This window comes from Gymnoscopelus braueri, assembly GCF_963280865.1.
Source record: "Gymnoscopelus braueri genome assembly, chromosome: 12".
Lineage (NCBI taxonomy): Eukaryota > Metazoa > Chordata > Actinopteri > Myctophiformes > Myctophidae > Gymnoscopelus > Gymnoscopelus braueri.
In genome coordinates, this window is record NC_137614.1 from 40676784 (window position 1) to 40698041 (window position 21258).

The 21258-nt window shown below is 40.6% G+C and overlaps 1 protein-coding gene across 1 annotated transcript; it reads right to left on the minus strand.

Annotated features, from left to right (window-relative positions):
- Positions 1–121: 121 nt before the first annotated feature.
- slc38a5a (solute carrier family 38 member 5a) lies at positions 122–20524 on the minus strand. Its single transcript, XM_080444998.1, has 16 exons — positions 20374–20524; positions 14808–14915; positions 13715–13799; positions 13006–13121; positions 11564–11637; positions 10508–10600; positions 10314–10395; positions 9886–9968; positions 9669–9727; positions 9357–9509; positions 8332–8411; positions 7175–7275; positions 6807–6931; positions 4231–4375; positions 3997–4100; positions 122–3083 (listed from the first exon to the last, which is right to left on the minus strand). The coding sequence occupies exons 2-16, from the start codon at positions 14846–14848 to the stop codon at positions 2979–2981; spliced, it is 1446 nt and encodes a 481-aa protein (XP_080301124.1). The 5' UTR covers positions 14849–14915; positions 20374–20524; the 3' UTR covers positions 122–2978.
- Between the last annotated feature and the right edge of the window lie 734 nt (positions 20525–21258).

Genomic DNA, 21258 nt, shown 5'->3' on the forward strand with positions numbered 1-21258 from the left:
TGCAGAGGAATGATAAGCGGTTAGGGTATTTTATCTATTGCTTCTCTTTCGGTACACAATAATAAACTGATAAATGCAATATAAAAGCACAATAAAAAAAGCATTAGGTACAAATGGCAAACACTGATCTTTATTGACAGGTCACAATACTGAAATTAATTTACAAATGTACAGGACAAAGCCTAAATATATTTTAAGTCTTATGTTTTAAGGACATTTTATTCAGAAATGGTCTTCATTCTATATAGCAGTGGTTCGCAAAGTGGGGCCCTTGAGGGGGTTCCAATCCAAGGGGTCCCCAGCTAAATGAGGCACAGTTTAAACACTTTAGGCCTATTTTATTTCCCAGCTATTTTAGAAAAATCTCTTATGGGTGTCCCTGGCACAACAACAGCTTTTCAAAATGAGGATCTGTGGCCATATACTGTACATTTGTTTTAAATGTGGGGGTCCTTGACATGAAAATGTTTGAGAACCACTGGTATATAGCATAAGTAAATTGTAGAGCGCATATTTCACGCTACCCGGATCTGATGTCCTCAATGTTCTCATTCCTCATTCTTTGGTTCTTTTAACAGATATGTACACAAGAGTCTTCAAGAGTATGAAGTAGGAACCATTCTTCTACTTCTGCTCACTAATGTGTGACCCTTTAAACAGTTGTTTCAGAATCACTTACATATTGTGCCACAGGTCTGGTCTGCCTTTTCAAGTATTACGAGTTTGAGTTTATTACGAGTGTCCATTAGGGGTGTGCCGAATTTCACGAAACGATACGATACGATATTGGGCTCACAACTTCGATACGATTTCGATACGATACGATACGATACGATACGCACTTTTTTATTTTGAAAATATATGGGGGAGAAAAAAAGCAAATGCAAACAAATAATTCTGTTTTTGCATTATTCAGACATGCGAACTTGTAGCTTTTCAGCTACAATAGCCGTTTTGAATCCAAATAGGGCAATAGTGTGACACCCGACCCGAAAAAAACATGTTGTCACCCTTTTCACCTCGGGGCTGTTTGCATGCCTGATCGTTTTTTTCAAAACGATATTTTCTTTTCCCAAAACGATACATATCGTCACGAAAACGTATCGCGATATATCGCGGGACGATATATCGGCACACCCTAGTGTCCACAGCAAAATAGCGATAAACTTGATTCATAGTATGTCACACTCAAGGTAATGAACTTCACAATTTTTGTTATCAATAGTTAAGTGTAGAACAATAAAAAAAAGAATAACATATTCAACACATTTAAAAAGCCTCCCCTTGAAAAAATGTCATTCTTTGGTAGACTGCATTCGGTAGTGTGGTAATATACACGATATACTGTGATTACACTGAATCACTGAGGTCAGCCAGAGTAACAGTAAGTCAATTTCATGAGACTATCACAAAGTAAAAATGGATGGACGGAGTGAAATGTACTCTTGTTTAGTACAAAAGAGAGCAAATTCCCAGAATTATGGGACCTTTTTGGAAGGTGCCACAATATCAGATTGATTTGCTACTGCATTAAAAGTGGAATTGCAGGCAGGTGGTGATTAGACCTCTTCTCGGCACTGTGTGGGCATGTACAGACCTTGCTTGATTAACAGCTAATGCTATGTTCACGCTGCCAGCCCAAATAACATTATTAGCCTTTCCCGATTGGAATCAGATTGTTTTTTATAAAGTCTGAACAGTAAAAACAAAAGCATGTTTTTTTTTGCGATTTGAGTCACATTCCTAAGTGGTTTGAAATGTGATTCAAATCCGATTTCAAAAGATGTGTCTCTGTCTGGACACTCTAACCGCTCAATTTGGACATCAAACTGTCCAAAAAAACGTTACTTGCACTGCGACACACAACGATGACGTAAGCGACATACAGTAAAGCATTATTATTGAATAAATGGAGAAATGAATGCCATGACTGCAGCTCAGAACATTCATTGCTTTATATATCCACCTTCTCCATTGAGCACCGTGACTGGGGGGAGCTGAGAAGAAGTCTAATCAGTGTGTGGAGGCGCCCAGGGCCCATAGTGTCCCTATTCTGGGGTGAACATTCAGTGAAAATATCTAATCTACAAGCTCACAACGCGTTGCAGTGCAACGCGTATTTTCGGCGAAGATGTTTAAGTGTAGAGCGAAAACAGGAGGCAGCCAAGTATAGACCCCTGAGGGACTCGGGTCAACTAGTATGTAGGTGTATAAGTGGTTACTGTACATACTGTGTAACATTCATTTTTGTAGTTTTTTTGGCAACACCTATACGTATGGTAGCTCTGGGTGTCAGCATCTGTCTATGGTCTGTTAGAACTTCCATTCCCAGAATTCAGTTCAAAACAAAACCACGGAAGTACCGCGCTAAAGCGAATGCTGAGGATATTTTGGAAAGGAACAACATGGTCAGAAATGGTACGTATTAACTTAAAAATGTAATAAATAAATACATTAATTAACTTAACTGAAGTTACACAGCATGACTTTACAGTAACATGGATAGGAATGACTGTGGCAGTGATGGAGCTATTCAATACAAAGCACCACTGTCTCTCCGCAAATGGAATTTCCATTGGGTTCCTTCCTGTTGTTTCAAAGTCTCCGTCTCTTTCCTCTCATCGTTCATCTTGCTTTTTTTTATTCAGCTGTAAACCTGCCGTCTTTCCCGACATCTCGATTAAACGTTTCCAAAACATCCGTAACGTGAGCCCGCAGTACTTGTTAATGGAACACAATTTGCTTTGTGTTCTCTTGGATCGGTGTGCTCTGACCTACTCTCTGCCTCCCACCGAATGTCAAACTTTTCTTGTTGGGGGAAGGATCATCACATTGTGCCTTCTCTGGTGAGGCCAAATGTGCCTTCTTTTGCCTCAGTTCTTTGGCTTTGGTTGAGCACCGGGCAGGTTGGGGGTAATTTAATGACTGCGAGAGCTTTTGGTTTGGCATCCTGTTCATGTGTCACTTCAGTCTTATGGTTAGTGACCACCTCCACTTCGAGACTCCCCGGTCGTCCAGTCGATGATGATGAAGGACAAACTCATCACCATGAATATAACCCCCAGTCCAGCGAAGACGGCAGCCTGTTGACAAGAACAGAATCAGAATCAGAATCAGAATCAGTTTTATTGTCACATCACAGGTTTACAAGGTAAAGAAGTGGGTGAAATTCGTTTTTGTACATCGTTCCCATCGCAACGTTAATTTCCATAGAAAGAAGAGGGGGGGGGGGAGAAGAAGAGGGGTGGGGGGCAAGTGGGAAGGAGATCAACAAGAGAGCAACAGAAGGCCAGACAAGTTATCTACATATTTACAAAGTACCTGAGATAATAAAAAACTAAGGTGCCTGAGCATAGCAGCAATGTATGTATACTGTGCATGTTATACTTATACTGTGCATGATATACATATGGACGTTAAGGTGCTTAGAGAAAAAAGAGCACAATAAAAAAGACAAAAAAAGTCAGTGCGTTATACATGGGATTAAGGTGCAAAAGGTCAGTGCGTGTCCACCTAGGGTGGACTGACCCTAGTATAATCCGCAGAAGCAGTGGTGGAGGAAGTATTATAGAAATACTATACTCTGTTACAAGTAAAAGTCCTGCATTAAAAATATTACTTGAGTAGTACTAGTATATACTTACAGTAGCCTACTAAACATAAAAGTACTCGTTATGCAGAATGGCTGATTTCCCAATCATATTATTGGATTACCCAGATATGGCTCCCATAAGGTACTGATAATGTTGTCAAGGAAACAACCATACGCCATTATCTTGGAGGTGCAAATAACACAGCGATATATTTTTAGCATGAAAGATTTATTTCTCCCGAGCCACAAAAAGGAGCCAAATCTATGATAGAAGCGCCTTTGTTTGCACTTCCAATACACTCATGCGATGTTGATTCCCTTTCCCTATATTTGCATTCCTAGTAGGGTGTGATGTCACTATAGCTAAAATAATACTAGAAAAATGTATGCAATGAGCAAATTACCTGGATTTTGGGTCTAGAGAACAAAGGCTCCTGCTCTTCTGGAACAATCCTGATGTAGAAGACTCCAGGGAGGATGAAGATGAGGCTCGGGGCAGAAGTGGCTCCTGAACATCCAAAGGATGGAGAACACAGAACAGAAGTAAACGAGACTGAACACAGTAAATTACTGCAGACATGTTTCTATACGCAAAGAGAACGGGGAGGGAAGCCGTTCTGCGCCTGCGGAATGTTTACCTATGAGGCCAAAGATGTCTCGTATGGAGGGCACGAAGATGACGAGTATGTTGACAATGATGAGCAGGCAGATGGCGATGATGATGTGCCTGGCCCAGTGGAAGGGCTTGTCTGGGAACAGGATCTGGAGCAGCGCCCGGCGGATCTGAGGGAAGACGGAGAGAGACAATATGACATCCCCATGTAGATGGAAAACAAATGTTGTCTTCCAGCCTTGATGCAGGGCTGTGTATTGTTGACATAAATACAACCCAGACCGTTGATGTGACACAGGCCAGTGTGTACTGCTAAAATGATTCGCAACCTTATTCATTTCAAGGAACCCCCAGTTTGATATGCATTAGTCCACGGTACTCCCATTTGATTATTTCAATATTCAACCCTTCAACAAAAGCAAGCAATAATGAGATCAACAAATACAACCAAACGACTTGCATTGTCCTTTCAACCTCAACGGGGCAAGGAAAAACTCCATTGGAAAAACCCTTGACAGGAAGAAAAGAGGAAGAAATCTTGGGAGAGTATATACTGTAAAATAAGGTAGTGAAAGCGGCATAAATAAGAAATATTGCGGTTGTATGATGTAACCTCTTGTTTACATCATGTCTGACTTACAGTCATAGTGCCCTTCATCTTTGACCACCAAAATCTTCCCTTCATCATTCCATGAAGGGAAGATCCTTCCATTCCATTAGATATTCATGTGAAATTCAATGTGTCATGATGGTGCAGTCTGCAGTGAGACACCATGTATCTAGTCTCGCGTGGATAGACTGTTGCCTCCCACAATTTTCAAATATGTCCGGTCATACAGTCTGGAACTCGGAAGCTCTGATCATGATTAAAATATAAAGCGGACGTGAAGCCTCCTCCCCACTTCCGTTTTGTCTTTACAGTCGCGCAAATTTAACCTAAAATAAATAATAAGTATATACAGCTTGCTGCTTAGCAGAAATGGAAATGTAAAATATAATATAAAGATGTTTTAAAATATTTTCGTGAACGGAAGTGCCAGCTTCCTCTCTCGGATTTCGGGAGGTGCAGTTCCAGACTATATAGCATTCGGAGATTGTGGAATAGTTGTCTGGCTACGTGAGACTACCATGTATTTGGTCCCTGTGTAATACCAGCCGGTGTCCTCTAGGGAAAGCTATGGTCCCCATTCCTCTTTTTGTCTTTTGCATAAACCCACGTTTGCCTCCCTCTGTTATGGTATCCAGAAGAGTTGGCACTCGTTGGGGGGCGCGTCTCTGACGCATATTACTCCAAAAGGAATCATCTGACTCTGAACTGATTAACAAGTTGTAATTCGCTGTGTGTGTACAGTACATTTACAACCATTAACCACCACTTCAAAGCAACGCCTCAGTCTGAGAAAATGACACTGAATTAATGTGTGAATGAGGGGGGTTTAGACATTCACATGTGTATTCAATGAAGGTTCTTTGATGAGTGAAGGCCCTCCTCCCTCTCACCACCATTTATGGTTATTTTTAACCAATCTTTAATTTTATATCACTTTGGCTTTGCCTGCACTTTGTGGTTTGCGTTTTAACAGAATTCCTCGAAGTCAAGCTGGAGTCTAGACTCTACAGTAGGTAGGAGCCAATTCAAAGAACTTCCAGTGGAATCTAGGGTCACTCCAGGTTGATCATGGTACATAACTAACTGCACAATATTTTAAAAAAAACAGCATTTCAGTTAACTGAAACAAAAACAAGGCTTTGCAAAAAAAGAGAAGATAACTGTATCGTGTGTTTACACACATGGGTTTTAGTCTTTGTCAATATTTCATACATCTTCCAATCCTTCATTAATCTATTATTATTGCTCCTTTTATCGAAGGGCCTTGACATCATTTAAACAAGCAAAACTCTTGTGCACCTAAAGATCGACAGGTGCATAGGAGAAGACCAAGGGCTGACCAACGTAGAAGAAAAGACACCGTCTTCATTCTTGCAAATAAAAATGTAATGGGAATCACAACGTTTCTTCATCAGGTTATCTTATCAAGATAATCTGATGATGGTCTCTGGACCCAAACATTGTGATTCCAATTACATTTTTATGTGCAAAAAGACCCTTTTCTTCGACATAATTTATGTTTGTTGGATGTCTGCTTACGGTGTTGGTTGATGAAACCACTTAAGCCGTATTTTATACTTCGTAAAACGAGTGTCGTGTGAAAATACCAAAAATAGCTGTACATGCTCACAATGCATCGTACCACAAGATCAGCTATTTCTGAACATTTTTAAATGTGTTGCCTATAATGACATGCCCAATATAGGGGCAACAGGCTGAAAGTGTTCAAACCGGGCATCTGTGTCATTTTAGATTTTTGCGTTGGCTATTAAAAAATAGCAGATGTACAAGCTTGCAGCGCGGCACGAAGTGAAAGATCTTCAAAGTGTGAGTTTCAAAGTGTGAGAACTGCTGATTTAGAAGGCATTTGTGGAATCGGCCTCAGGTCTTCATTGGCTAAAAACACTGCCTTGTCAAACTAGAATGAATGAAACTTGAATGCTGTGCGTGACTGACTGACATGTGTGTTGTTAGGTGAAGGTGTGTCTCACCGGGAAGAGAACCACGGGGACGGTCAGAGTGACGGCCACCAGCACGGCCAGACGCACGCAGAGGATCAGCGTGTCCAACGGGTCCACTTTGCTGTAGGTCGCCAACAGCTCTGACTCCACTGCAACTGCACACAGAGAAACGCACAAAGCCCCGGCTTTTCACTCAAACTGACACAACACATGACGTCATCAATCCATATGATTGTCAGTGACCGGAATACTTATTTGCACGCCAGTGTCCGCACACTGAAAATAGCCGATTTACAAGCTCACAACGCGTCACACCGCGTTGCGTCGTGAGCTTGTATATTGGCTATTTTTGTATAAATAACTATAAATAAGGCTTGAGGAGGCACGTAGCGACTTACCGTAGAACGTGAGGTAGCCAAAGAGAGCGGTTAGCAGGTACATGACGAACATGGCCAGGATGGAGACGTTGGCGACGGTCTGCATGCGTTTCTTGGTAGCACTGCATTGAGATGTAATCACAGGAACTGTATTAGCCTACAGGGAAACCTTCCTCCTTTCCTTGCATGTGTGTAAATTAGGGGTGTAAGGAAAAAAAATCTGGATACACTATCGTATCGAGATTATTATGTTTTGCAATACTGTATTGATTCTCAAAAACACTATCGATTACTTTTCTTTTTTTTGCTGATATAGGCAAACGTTAATCCTTTGCTCAGATTGCACAAAAACTATTATATAATATTAGACTATGCTGAATAAATACAGTTCCCTCTGTTGTGATTGCATAAAAAACGGTACACTTTTAAACTCTGATTTTATGCATATGGTTGTGTGTTCTTTATATTATGATAGTTTTCCTCAAATTAGATTGTTTTTAATAGCAATATATCGCCTTGCTTAAAGTATCGCAACACATTTAATCGGAACCCCTGTATCATGATAGGCTAGTGTCATATTGACAGTTCTTTCCAATAGACCCCTTATCAGACGACGTCACACTGATAAGAACCAGTATGCGTGCAACCAGTATGCGCGCAATGAAACCCATTCTGTCAGGTCTCGCTAGGACACGCCTCACTAGCCAACACACAAGAGGGGGTTGGGGTGTGCTGAAACCAGCGCACCCCAAAACAACAGGTTGAGAATTGATTGCATGAAACAATCACCTGTGCATCCAGTCTCAATGTTGGTAAACAAATAATTGGTCTATAGACAGCCTTATTGTATTGAATGTACTGCAGGGGGCGCACTTGGGACAGATTTGTTTCCTTGTTAGGGAGCTCAAAGACAGGGGGTCTCAAACCTTTTACAGCTTGAGACCTCAACCCGGGATTTACGAAATAATACGAAAAAATCAACAAAAAGTTGTTATGATCTTGTAGATGGGCTATTGTAAAAAAAAATGTTTATGTTGGGGGAAAAAAGTATATGAAAATAATTTGAAACTAAAAAAAATAAAAATAAAAATACATTGTAGCAAAAGTAAAAGACTGATAAAAGATCTGGAAGATCACGACCCATGTTTGGGAAACACTGCTCTAAGGTGTGGACTCACTCTCTGAGTTCTGTGTAGATAGGGAGGACCTCAGGATGACAGACGAAGGCGAAGGCCAGGATGGGGACGGTGTACGCCGTCTGGAAAGACAAATACAAACAATCCACATGAGGAACAGCAAAGGTAGGCAAAATGTATTATTTATTGCAGTCAATGGGTAACCAATGTAATGCAGCCAGTACTGGTGTAATGTGTGACCTGCGGCGGATACAGGATCACCTGCTGTGCATCACCTGACATGTGATTTAGTGCAGAATGAACTTGCTCTACTAGAACCGTGTTTATATTATATAACCCAGTGGTTCTCAAAGTGGGGTCTTGGGAGCCCCATGGGTCCTCGAGGGGGTTCCAGGGGGTCCCCAGACTCAGTTCAGACAAATCAGTTTAAAGGCATGGTATGTAATTTTTCCCTGTGTTTACATAACAAACTATATATAGGTTATTTTACCCATCATTCCACTCATACCAGCAGTCATGAGCCACTGGAGTAGTGTGGTGGTGTTTACCTGCAGAAACACATTGCCCTGTGTATTTTGGTGTTTTTGCTGGTTGTTTTGGTTGCCCCAAAACGTCCCTGTCTACCTAAACAAATGGTGAAAACACCAAAATAAAGCGAGAGGCCAATGTGTTTCAGCAGGTAAACACCACCACACTACTCCTGTGGCTGATAACTGCTGTTTTAAGGGAAATTATCATTATTATTATATAGACAAAAGTATTTCTTGTTTTGTTATGTAAACACAGGGCAAAGTTACCTACTATGCCATTAACCACTTTAACCCTATACACATCAGCTATTTGAAAATTGCCGATCTACAAGCTCACAACGCATCTCAATGCGACACGTTGTGAGCTTGTAGATCTGCCATATAAAAAAAAGTGAATGGAAAGGTTTGAGAACTACTGATATCAACCTGTGAATGGAAAGGTTTGAGAACTATGGATATTAACCTGTGAATGGAAAGGTTTGAAAACTATGGATATTAACCTGTGAATGGAAAGGTTTGAGAACTACGGATATTAACCTCTGAGTTCATGGTGAACATCTTGGCCTCACAGGAGTCGTCTGTCCCGTTGACGCCAGGGAGGTCCCCGTCCAACCAGGAGCTTGTATTGGTGGTATAGGCGCCGTCCAGCGGAGGGAGCGGACATGGGATGTTGAACTTCTTATAAATCACCTGGTGGGACACGGACACCCTTCGGTTAACCACTTTCAACCTGGCGTACAGTATGTATTTTGGGCATGTCATGGGTGAACGTTTTTGTTCTAATTTGTTTAACAGCGTACACATGGCACTGCGTTCTACTACGATGACCAACGTTGTGTGTAGACTCACCGAGATGAGGAAGAACACCATGCAGGAGAGGGAGAAACCGCTGGTGTAGCCCAGGTAACCTGCAACACCGCCCATTCAGCATGATGTTAACAATGATCAAGTGTTATCAACGTAACGTGGCAAAGGTAAAAAATAAATTATAACGAAGACTAGACAATGTAGATGATGATGATGATAGAGATGGTAATGCATGGAGGTGTTGATGGGAAGAACATACCAAGCTGTTTCATGAGAGCCAGTGGCAGGATGATGGAAGCACTACAAATCATGATCAAATAGTTTCCATTCAAGAACCACTCTCTAAGAGACACACAGACACACAGATGGAAAGACGGTCAGAACGCAACATGTCATGGTGAATGTGGGGATCCACACGGGGTGCAAGGGGGGGGGGCCAGGAGGGGGAAAAGAAAGGAAAAAAATCAAAATAGTCGATCTACCAGTTTGCAATGTGTTGCATGGTGATGCGTTGTGAACTTATTGATGGGTTATTTTAGCTATTTTACTTATTAGATTATTATTCTTTACACCATTTTTGCAATAGGTGGCCCACACCCAGAGGCTATGGTTATTTGGGGGTGCTTGACATGGAAATGTTTGTTTTAATGTGTTGTACATTAATCAGTGCTGAATGTGAATTCTCACCCTGTGTTCTCAGTTTGACCAAGGAAAGCCTGGATGACCAGTGGGAGCTCAGACTTAACAATGAAGAGGTAGCTGGACATCGCTGGAAGAAAGGGAAAAAAACACAAGCGTTTTCACAAATGCAGCATTTCATTGAGATGATGTCCAGGAACTCTACGCAGACAACATCAAATTGCACGGTGACGCTCCAGTACCTCCGATGTTGTGTACTGTTATGATGCTGGCAGCCACAATTTTGCCTGGGTGTCCAAAAGCCCGGTTCCCAAGCTGCTCATAGGCCCGAATGCCTACAAATCACACAGACACCCAATTTATGTGTTAGAACAGCAATGAAGGCTGACATTCTTGACTACTGGTTGTTGACTAGTTTTGTTTTGTTTATTTGACAGGGACAAATGTACAAATATGTATTGCATGACAGAAATAGATAGACCGGAAATAGTTATACGCTAGTTTACATCTTGTTACATTAAGCTAGTTTACATCTTCTATACCGTTGCTGTCGGTGGAAACAAAAAACATCCTCTGTTCCAATGGATCCAATGTAGTTATTTAGTCACAATCTCTTGTTAATACTTTTCATTGGTTAAATATTTATAAAAACCCACAGACCTAACCACTTTTACTTTAAACTTTTGTTAGAAATAGCACAAATAGCCAATCTACAAGTTTAGCCCATCACATCACCCATCACATCACAACGCAAGCTTGTAGATCTGTAGATCAGGCCATTCACCCCAAGCACGATAACAATCACGATATGTCGCTTTAAAATGACAACGATACTCATACACCATATCGTTTGGATCACTTTCAGCACGATTTTGTGAATGATAGAAACATTGACAGTCATTCAAAATCCATCAGAAGGACATCTGGGATGCAATCTCACTCACACAAAGTTTTGTTATTAACGGAGATGAGGAGACGATTATGAATAGCTTAGACTAGCTGGCATTACCGCAGGTAGGCTCACCTCCTAATAATTAATAATGAATCAGATTATCTATATTTGTATCCCGTCTTTCAGCACCACGGAGGCGGAGATCTCTCTCTCCCTCTTTCTCACTCCGTGTGGGCTCTGACACCACTGCGTGTTTGATGCACCGTTAACATAACTTCATTGTTCTTCAGTGTGGTGTGGACGCTAACTTAATTTTAGTTATAGTTATCGTGCTCAAGGTTTCGATATGATGATGTTTATTGATCGGTTCTAGGTTGATCAGTTCTGATGTTTATTGATGACTCACCGACAACTCCGGCACTCTTCAGGAGCAGATGGATGGAATAGCCTGACAGAAGAGCAATGGACACCAACAGAATTCTGCAACACATAATCAGACCATTAAATGAACTACAAAGAATTATTACATTTGTTTAAGTGGTTCTCAAAGTGGGGTCCGGGGACCACCAGTGGTCCTTGAGGTTATTCCCGGTGGTCCCCAGCTAAATTAAGGTAACATCAAAATCTCTTTAACCACTTTAGACCTATTTTATACTGGTGTGACAATTTGAATATAGCCGATCTACAAGCTCACAAAACATCTCAATGTGACGCATTGTGAGCTTGTATCAGCTTTTTCTTTTAAACAAAACAAAAAGAATCTAGAGAAATATTAATAATTTTGTTTTGACAACACAAATGTTATCTCTCTCTTAGACATGTATTTGACCCTGCCTGGGGTCAAATACATGTCAATTTTGGGGATCCTGATGAACATTGTTGAGAACCACTGGTTTAGGAGAGCTAAACCTACATGTTGTTTAGTTAGCTTCAAGATGGCAACATCAATCTGTTAATTCACCTCATACTGCAGAGATACTGCATCAGACATATAAAGTGCTGAAGATTAGTTGATGACGCATCTGACTGGCCTGCCAGCCTGTCTCCCTCCCCCCTCCACCCCCCGCTGCCAGGGCTGATCCAGGCAGGTGTGTGTGTGTGTGTGTCTGTGTCTTTGATCTGATCACTATGGGTGAGCTATATTTAACTCCGTTCTAAACCTCAGAGCATATGTGAGAGCTAATATACGCGCTGATAGATCAGGCTGCCTGCTCAAGACAGCAGTTGTTGTTGCTGTCAGTCTGTCTTGACACACATGCGCCCACGTGTACACACACACACACACACACACACACACACACACACACACACACACTTAAACAAACACACACCAAACAAACAGTTGTGCCCTATTCTTGTAAGTAAACACGAGTTTCAGTTGATGGATGGACTCAGTGGCGAGCAGAGTACAGTGTGTTATGGTCTGGATATTAGTTGGTGCATCATCATCACCATGCAGACTATATACAGCACAGCGGCTCTAAATCAACATCATGTTTGGCTGCAACAGGACATGTTGAGAACCTGGACCGGACTTATACATTCTCTCACAAACAACGCTATGACCCAGGTTTTCTTTAATAGATAGATAGATAGATATTTCAAATTTAATTAAAGATTATTGTGCCAGGTTAACCACTTTCATTTTGGTCATGTCCTTGTAAAGACATTTAAAATAATTAAACACAACTCATTGCAACGCGACACATTGTGAGCATGTAGATTCCAGACTCTGTGGCTATGTGGGGATCCTTGGCATGGGAAAACCCCAACTATGCAGACAACACAAAACACATACACTTACAGTATAGCCCTGTGTGGGATGGGAGGTTTGGCTTGTGTACTCACAAAAACAGGATGATTCCGGTGTTGGACATCGCATACGCCAGTCCCAGGATTCCACTGCCCATTATGGCGTTGCTGAGGTTAAATATGGACATTCCAAATGACGTCTTCCCCTCAAACTGCAGAGGCCAAAGAGTTCAAAACAATACATTCATCTCGTGATCCACGTCGGTGTATATGAAGCTGGCATCTTACGCCTAAATATGTATTGGTAAATAGAGCCCGACAGATATGTCGCTTTGGCCGATATATCGGTCATCAGTTGACCTTTTTTTACAACATTGGTATTGTGTTGTCTCACTGTGTAAAGCTAATAATTTTTGAAAATCTTTGAGTAGAGCTTAATATGTGGTTAAAATACAGTTAATTTTGTGTAATTTATATTTACTTGTTTGATTGTTCATTGTATAATTAAAGTTAAATCTTTTCAATTATTTAAGTTGAATAGATATATATAAAAGTGTATACTTCATTTAAAACGTATTGAAGTAATAGTTACTTCTTTTTTTAAATGTTTAAACATCGGTAATTGGTGGTCTAGGGATCGGGATCATATGGCATCGGTCAGGCACTACTTGCTGAACCACACATCACCTTAGCTACTGATGTGGATGAATAATATAACACATCAAAAAAGACTTGCACTTCTCACCTGTCAAACTAGTTTCTTTTAAATGATTCAACAAAACAAAACAAGTGCCAAATTACTCACATCTGTGAAGTGCATTTCTTTCTTCTCGTCACTTTTACTTGGAAGAAATTCATCGCGGTCAGCCATACGTTCCAGCCCGTCAAATCTAGAAAGAAAATGAACGGAAAATGAATATTTAGACCAAAAACACATACGGCACAAAGACTGCTGTAGAAACATAAGCTTTGTATCCGGTGACAAACCTCCCTGGCCAGGATTTTATCTATTTGGTTTGTGTTGTGATAATAATCTACATATCCGTCACTACTGCTCAACAACCTCAGACTTACAGTAAATCTGGTTATCAGTAAACTAAGGGAAAGTATTTAAAGGAATCTTACCCATCACTGGTGGTAATTTGATTCTTATATTTTGATTATTGTATATTGTCAGGAGTTTCGTGTGTATGTTTCTAGTTTTTGTCCAGTTTATTTTGTAATGTTACGTATTATGATCCAAGTTATATGGTTACATTGGTACAATGTGCCACTGTATTTTAGTCTGTTCTTAAAACAGACTTTGAGTGTTATATTCTAGTTTTATTTATACACTGTACCCTTGTTGAACTTGTTTTGTATTCTGTTTTATTATTACATATCGGGGACTACGGATGAAAATTTGTGTTCTTGACTCCTACTGTCGTGTACATTTACACTGAATTCTACTATAGAGCACCATATGTACTGTCATTGAATGCCTTGTTCATTAATATATATATATTGTCCCTCTCAAATAAACAAAGTAAAGCATGTGACGTTTTTCATGAACCCTAAGAATTGCTGCTGCAATGCTGTAGCTCAGTGGTTCTTAAAGTGGGGTCTGGGGACCCCCAGGGTTCCTTGGGGGGGTTCCAGGGGGTCCCCAGCAAAATGTGTTAATACAGCATCCCAATCATTTTAACCACTTTATCCATTTCTATGTTGGCTATTCAAAAATAGCAGATATACAAGCTCACATCGCGTCACTTTGTGCCACACTGTGAGCTTTTACATCTGCTATTTTTGAACATTTTGGAAATACGTATAGATTTGGGGGTCCTTGACATGAAAAAGTTGCTGAAACCAGTGCTGTAGCTAACAGGGAACCTGATAAAGGAAACAAAAACTAAACTTACCCATCATCCTTGCTGTGTCCATTCATTTTCGTCAGCTCCATTGCTTATCTTTTAAGGCGGGATGATTTTGAAGACTTTAATGTGATTGAGAGGACTGGGACCTTGAACCTGTAAGGAAAGGAGGAGGAGAGTTCCGATTAAAATACAAGGAGGAGGAGAGTTCTGATTAAAATACAGGTATGAGCCCACTGCCCCTAGCCTTGAAGACCTTGCAGGCTTATACAAAGGTTAAAATGTAATTTAGATAGCCTGTTATCCTATAGTTTCTCGGTTTACCTTTCACCCTAGATCACTATCTATTTGATGTATTACCTTGTGTTTACCTTGCTCACTGTAAATCGCCCTGGATTAAGAGGGTCTGCTAAATGCCCAAATTGTGTGAGGAGAACTTCTGACATTTGGTCATGAACTCATTCTATAATCCAATGACTATAACCAACTTCTCATTCTTTGGCAGGTTAAAGCCTAATTTATACTTTGTGCCTTGCCGAAAATAACCGATTCTCAACTATATCACACAACGACTAAGTATAAGGCTTTATGCTGGTATGGGCCAGTCATTTAATACCAAAACCAGGTTGTCATCCCACATATAGTAGGGGTGAAACAGTTAATCAAACTAATCAATGTAATTGATTATAAAACATAATAGAGAATTGATTTTAATAAAAAAACAAATATCGATTTCTGGGGGAAATATTTGTATATATATTTTTATACTGAAAATACCAGATCTACAAGCTCGCAAGGTGTCACACTACGACACATTGTGAGCTTGTAGGTCTGGTATTTTTGCTATTCCTGTGCGACACTGTTGCAGAAAATAGGGCTTGGGTGGTTAATCAGTAAGATATGATTTTGTCGACTTGTTGATAAATAAAAAATAATACAAATTATAAAAGAAAACACTTCTTGATTGTTCGATTAATCGAAAAAGCAATCGACAGATAATCACCAAGAAAATAATCGATAGTTGCAGGCAGCCCTTGTCCAACATTTATATAGTGTATATTCTTCCACATGTCACAGGACATGTACCCAGGACTGTTGTACTTATCTTGCATATTTTCCATTGTTTGCTAATAGATTCCTACCTTGTTTGCTAATAGAGGCCTACCTCTGCCCATGTTCAATCCACACTTGTGCACCATGCACAACAGTCAGTCAACAGGCTGGAACCATGCATTTTGAGCATCGTTCCTGACAAGTGGCTCTCAAACTGTGCCAACCTCGGCGTTATGACCCTGCAGCATTCGTTTTGGAGTGGTAGCTGTTTTTGTTTCAAACTGAATTCTGCGAATTGCAGTTCCAACAGACAACGGAGTTACCAGAGGTAACACCAAAAAGACTGCAGATCTGCTTGTAGATCGGCTATTTTTGCTATGAATAGTTGAATACAGGTGTTCAGATTTAGACCTGCCCACAAACAGTTTGAAAACTCCTGATCTAGACAACCATGTCATATCCTGTTTGAGTCAACGGATAGAAGATTCTTTTCAGAATGACCCTCTTCTGCCAGAAACTGGCAAGAAATACATTTCCCCCGGCTTGATACTCCCTTGAAATGAATACTATATGTGTGTTCTAGCCAAGTCTAATGACACAAATCAAGTTGCGATGAGACCAGCTGCCGTCCTAAATCACTTCGGTCTCAGCCCATTTTAACTTACAAGGTTACTGATAATTTATGTGAACAAAGAACGCAGAAAGTGGACTGATGTACGACAGTTTGAAATGACTATGCGCATTCCAGTGGAAAAACTCAGTTATTTAGTAGCATTGAGAAACACGTCGCTATCAATTTTCTCGCCTGGCAGGAGTGACAGGAATGCCTTTTCCCAAAATGTTTTTCACAGAACTTCCATTGTGCTTTTACTGGCAAATAGTGATACCTATGTGATACCTATCTTTTAAGCCTCTTATGTTAGATAGACAGATAACAAGGCGTCTAGTTACAACTGAGAGATTCCACAAAATGTTGTCATCTCCAGTCAGGGTGATGTCAATCCATTTGAAGTTCAAGGCTCAAGGGTTCATGGTTAAGGTGTCTTTCTTGTTACATCTTGTACACACAAGAGTAATTAATATATATAAATATATGTGTGTGTGTGCGTGTGCGTGTGTGCGTGCGTATATATATATATATATATATATATATATAAAAACACTCGCATACATACACACACTATACAACAACAGTACTTCTTCTAGCAGCAGTACGTCTTCGAGCAGCAGTATTAAGGAAGAGAAGAACAGTTTGTCCATTTGTAAACTGCTCCGGGCAGCAGAGAACTGGCATGGAGAGACTCAGGGGAATGATGGGTCACCTCCCTACTCTCTGGGTCAGGCTGACCTCTGGGGTTGTTGCGTCCGAGCCCCTAGGGACACGCTCACGCCACGATGTGTCATTCCTGAGGAGCTTTCACATGAAACTGGAATTCATATTATTCCCACGCTGATCTTTGAAGACACTGTGCAATTTATGCAGACAATGTGGTCGCAGAGAGAGCAATGGGCGATATAAACAATAGACTTGCAGTCTAAAAGGTAGTTGTTAGTCTAAGCACTGGTTTGACTTGACCCCTGCATCCTGGGCTGAGGTCAGGTTGGTCACTCAGCGTGACTTTTCATAGCTATCTGCACACCCGACCCAGTTCCCATGACCCTCAGCCAACAACCACAGCCCAGAAAGAAGAAAACTCTTTGCATGTGACATGTTGCGTAGAACAGCAAGTTCCAATCTACTTCACGAGATGTTACGGGGCTCCCTTGCTGTCTGTCTTTGTACAGGAGAACATTGGAAATGCTACTCGGATCTGGTTAAGAAGCAGCCGTTCCTACATTACTGATCACAGTGAAGAGAGGGCATGAACTTTGACCTTTTTGAGAAATCTTGTAAAAGTATAACCCTAACTTTTTTGAACAAATTTGATTACAAAATAGAATAAATATAGACTCCAGGGTTACAATGAATATATAGGAGCAACACAGTCTCACACACACACACACACACACACACACACACACACACACACACACACACACACACACACACACACACACACACACACACACACACACACACACACACACACACACACACACATGTCCTGTAGTGTTTCACTAACAGTATTTTTGCTGCTCCCTTTAGTGTTAAAAGCTCCTGTTGTATTGTTTAACTTGTGATTGTACTTTTTGCATTGAGAAATGTTTATTTTCGTTTTTGATTTAGTTAGTTAATCCTCTCCATGAATGCCTTGCAATGTGTCTTTGTAGTCTGTCCATTGTGATACCAATGCAGTATGAACCTTTTTGGTCAAATGAAGCAAGTGATTTTTGATTGATTTCATGTGTATTCATAAATAAGTTCATGTTGATTTGACATTTAAAAATAATTAATTCTTAGCAGTAAGCACTATATTATTGGTAAAAGCCAAAGAGAATATTCCAGTTAATTAATGCTGTGAAAACAAGTAAACACATGAGAAAGATGTGTATTGTGATTTTGATGAAAATATGTAAGAAAGAAGAAAAGATGGGTTTATTGATATTTTGTGAACATGTGAGAATATTGATACAGTAACAAACTCTTTAAAACAAAGAAAGACAAGTAAATGGTGAATATAACCTGCATAATTGTTAATAAATGAGATGAACAAGGAAGAGAGATTGAACAACACCAAAACTGACTGTCTCCCGTTTTTCCCTGTTTGTTCAGGTGAACTTATTTATGAATACACATGAAATCAATCAAAAATCACGTGTGTGTGTGTGTGTGTGTGTGTGTGTGTGTGTGTGTGTGTGTGTGTGTGTGTGTGTGTGTGTGTGTGTGTGTGTGTGTGTGTGTGTGTGTGTGTGTGTGTGTGTGTGTGTGGGTAAACTGTGTGTGTAAACTCATGCTGTATAATCTAATAACTACGACATCCATCAATATAATAACACACTAGCAACCACTGTACCCTTAATATCCTGCTGTGTGTGTGTGTGTGTGTGTGTGTGTGTGTGTGTGTGTGTGTGTGTGTGTGTGTGTGTGTGTGTGTGTGTGTGTGTGTGTGTGTGTGTGTGTGTGTGTGTGTGTGTGTGTGTGTGTGTGTACACAGCCTTGCAATAGAGAAAGGCCGCCACAGACAGACCCCGCTCCCAATCGAAGACAGACTATGCACCCACTGCACACAAAATGTGGTGGAAACAGAGCTACACTTTCTAACCACCTGCTCACTATACAAAGACATCAGAGACACATACTTCCCACAGATTACACACACCCAAAATTAGTTTGAAAACAGACAAAGAAATACAACAATGTGCGAACACAGCAGCAAGATTTGTGAACTGTTGCGATAAAAGAAGGTTAGCCAATGGAATACAACCCTAAGGAGGACTACTAACCATTGAGTGCCCAGAGTAGACCTCTATATCTACTGCACATATAGACAGAGCTGCTACCTTTAAACGCATTTAAAATCTGAGGCTTTTTTGGTATACTATTTAAATCGTTTTGAGAAAAAGTGCTGCTATTTGTCCCAAAGTGACTGCAAAAGATTGCTATTTGTCTCAAAACATGTATATATAACAACGAAATGTGACATAGCTTCAGGTCAGGTCAAGTGTGCACTTTTTAAAGCATTCTGCACTCCCATGTATACAGCTTTCTTGTGGTGCACATACCAGTAAGGTAGCATGCTGAGGCTTAAAGTGGCCTACAATGATGCCCTGAGGATACTACGTAAGGTCCCTAGATGGCATAGTGCCAGTCACTTGTTTGTAACATGTTGAATCCACACTTGTGAGGCTCTCTTAAGGCACTCTATGCATGGATTCATGTCTCGACTGGATGAGTCCCGGAACAGTATTATTGAGGATATAGTCAATCCTGGGAAGAGCTGTCTCCGGTACTCGTCCAGGCTGTGTAAACACTGGAGAGTCAGCCTCTATGTATGATTATGTTTTTTTAATGTTTAAAAAAAATATATGTATTTGTTGTGTTGTATGTACTCTATGGACCCCCTGTGTATCTGGAATAAAGTTTGAATTGAATTGAATAGCTCTGTTTACACAATGCTGTACCCCCTCCAACTGTATATACTTTCCCCATTTTCAACAGTTATTATAATATTTTGACACTTGCTTTGGCAATGCAAACATATGTTTTCTCATGCCAATAAAGCTCCATTGAATGGAATTGTGTGAGTAAAATCATGCTGTATAATCTAAAAACTACAACATCCATCAATATAATAACACACCAGCAACCACTGTGCCAGAAGTATGCAGAAAAAAAGCACATGAAAGTACAGTTTAAATACAAGGTCAACTAAATAGGATTGAAAAGCCCATGAAAGCCTAATGGCTTGTTTCAAATGGGGTCCCCATGTACTCAATTCATAGTGAATTGAGTACATAGTTAGTGAGCGTGTATGTGTGTGTGTGTGTGTGTGTGTGTGTGTGTGTATCTGTGTAGCACATGGAGCTTGTCTGATGCAAGACCGGCTCACTATGACAGTTGGCCCTTCCCTTTCCTCTAGTAAAGGACACATGTAGAACTCATTCATAAAGAGTCACTTACCCTGTTGGTCAGCAGCAGTTTCCTGTCCACGGTGGGATGCCTCGCACACACCGATGATTAACCCCTCAGGGACAACTGTCTCTTCTCCCCCAGTGTTTACTTTGTGTCCAGTTTCCAGTGAGTAGTTTCTAGTCTCCTAAAGCAAAGCTCCTTGTTGGTAGTGAGAGAGAGAGAGAGGGAAGGGAGGAGAGAGTGAGAGAGCTTAAGGTCTAGGAGGGAGGGATGAGGGAGGAAAAGGAACACCCATAATACTTAACCCTTTGTTCAACCAGTTTACTTTACAGGTAGTTCAGTTTCACAGGAGGCACGTTTTATTACAAAGGGAATGGGGGAATTGTGCCCCAGGTGAGAAATCAGTCAACTGGTGTTCCCATTCAGGAGGTGGTGATACTGGCACAAGGAGACGAGAGGAGAGAGTCTCTTGGGTTTGCAGCTGTCACGCGTTTAATCCCCTCAGACACTGTTGTTGTGATGTTAATGATGAATAGTAATTAACAATCCATTAAGTAGTGGTCCGTGGCAGAGGGGAGTGGCTTCACTGGGGGTCAGCTCAGGTGGGCTTTGTTTACAAGCAGTGGTTCTCAACCTTTTTCATGTCAAGGGCCAACAAATTGATACATATTAGGATACATATTTGAAAAGATTTTGTGCCATGGACCCCCGTTAAAGAAGACCTTTTTTTGGGTTAGATTAATAAGAAGTGTCTACACTCTTGGTGGGGAGATTATAATTTCCAAAAATGTCCAAACATTTCCAAAAATAGCTCGCAATGCGTTGTGTTATGATGTCGTAGATCGGCTATTTTTGAACATTTTTGAATAGGGCTCAAGTGGTTAAACCTACTGTACGATCTGAATAGTCATTCCCATACATTAATTCTCTAAA

What these genes read in the sequence shown, in the direction of transcription:
- slc38a5a (XM_080444998.1), bottom strand. Translation starts at nt 14,848, where the DNA reads ATGGAGCTGACGAAAATGAATGGACACAGCAAGGATGATGG. An exon ending in GGACACAGCAAGGATGATGG is followed by an intron (nt 13,800 to 14,807) that starts GTAAGTTTAGTT and finishes TTTTCTTTCTAG; the next exon opens with ATTTGACGGGCTGGAACGTA. An exon ending in GAAGAGTGCCGGAGTTGTCG is followed by an intron (nt 10,601 to 11,563) that starts GTGAGTCATCAA and finishes TGTGATTTGTAG; the next exon opens with GCATTCGGGCCTATGAGCAG.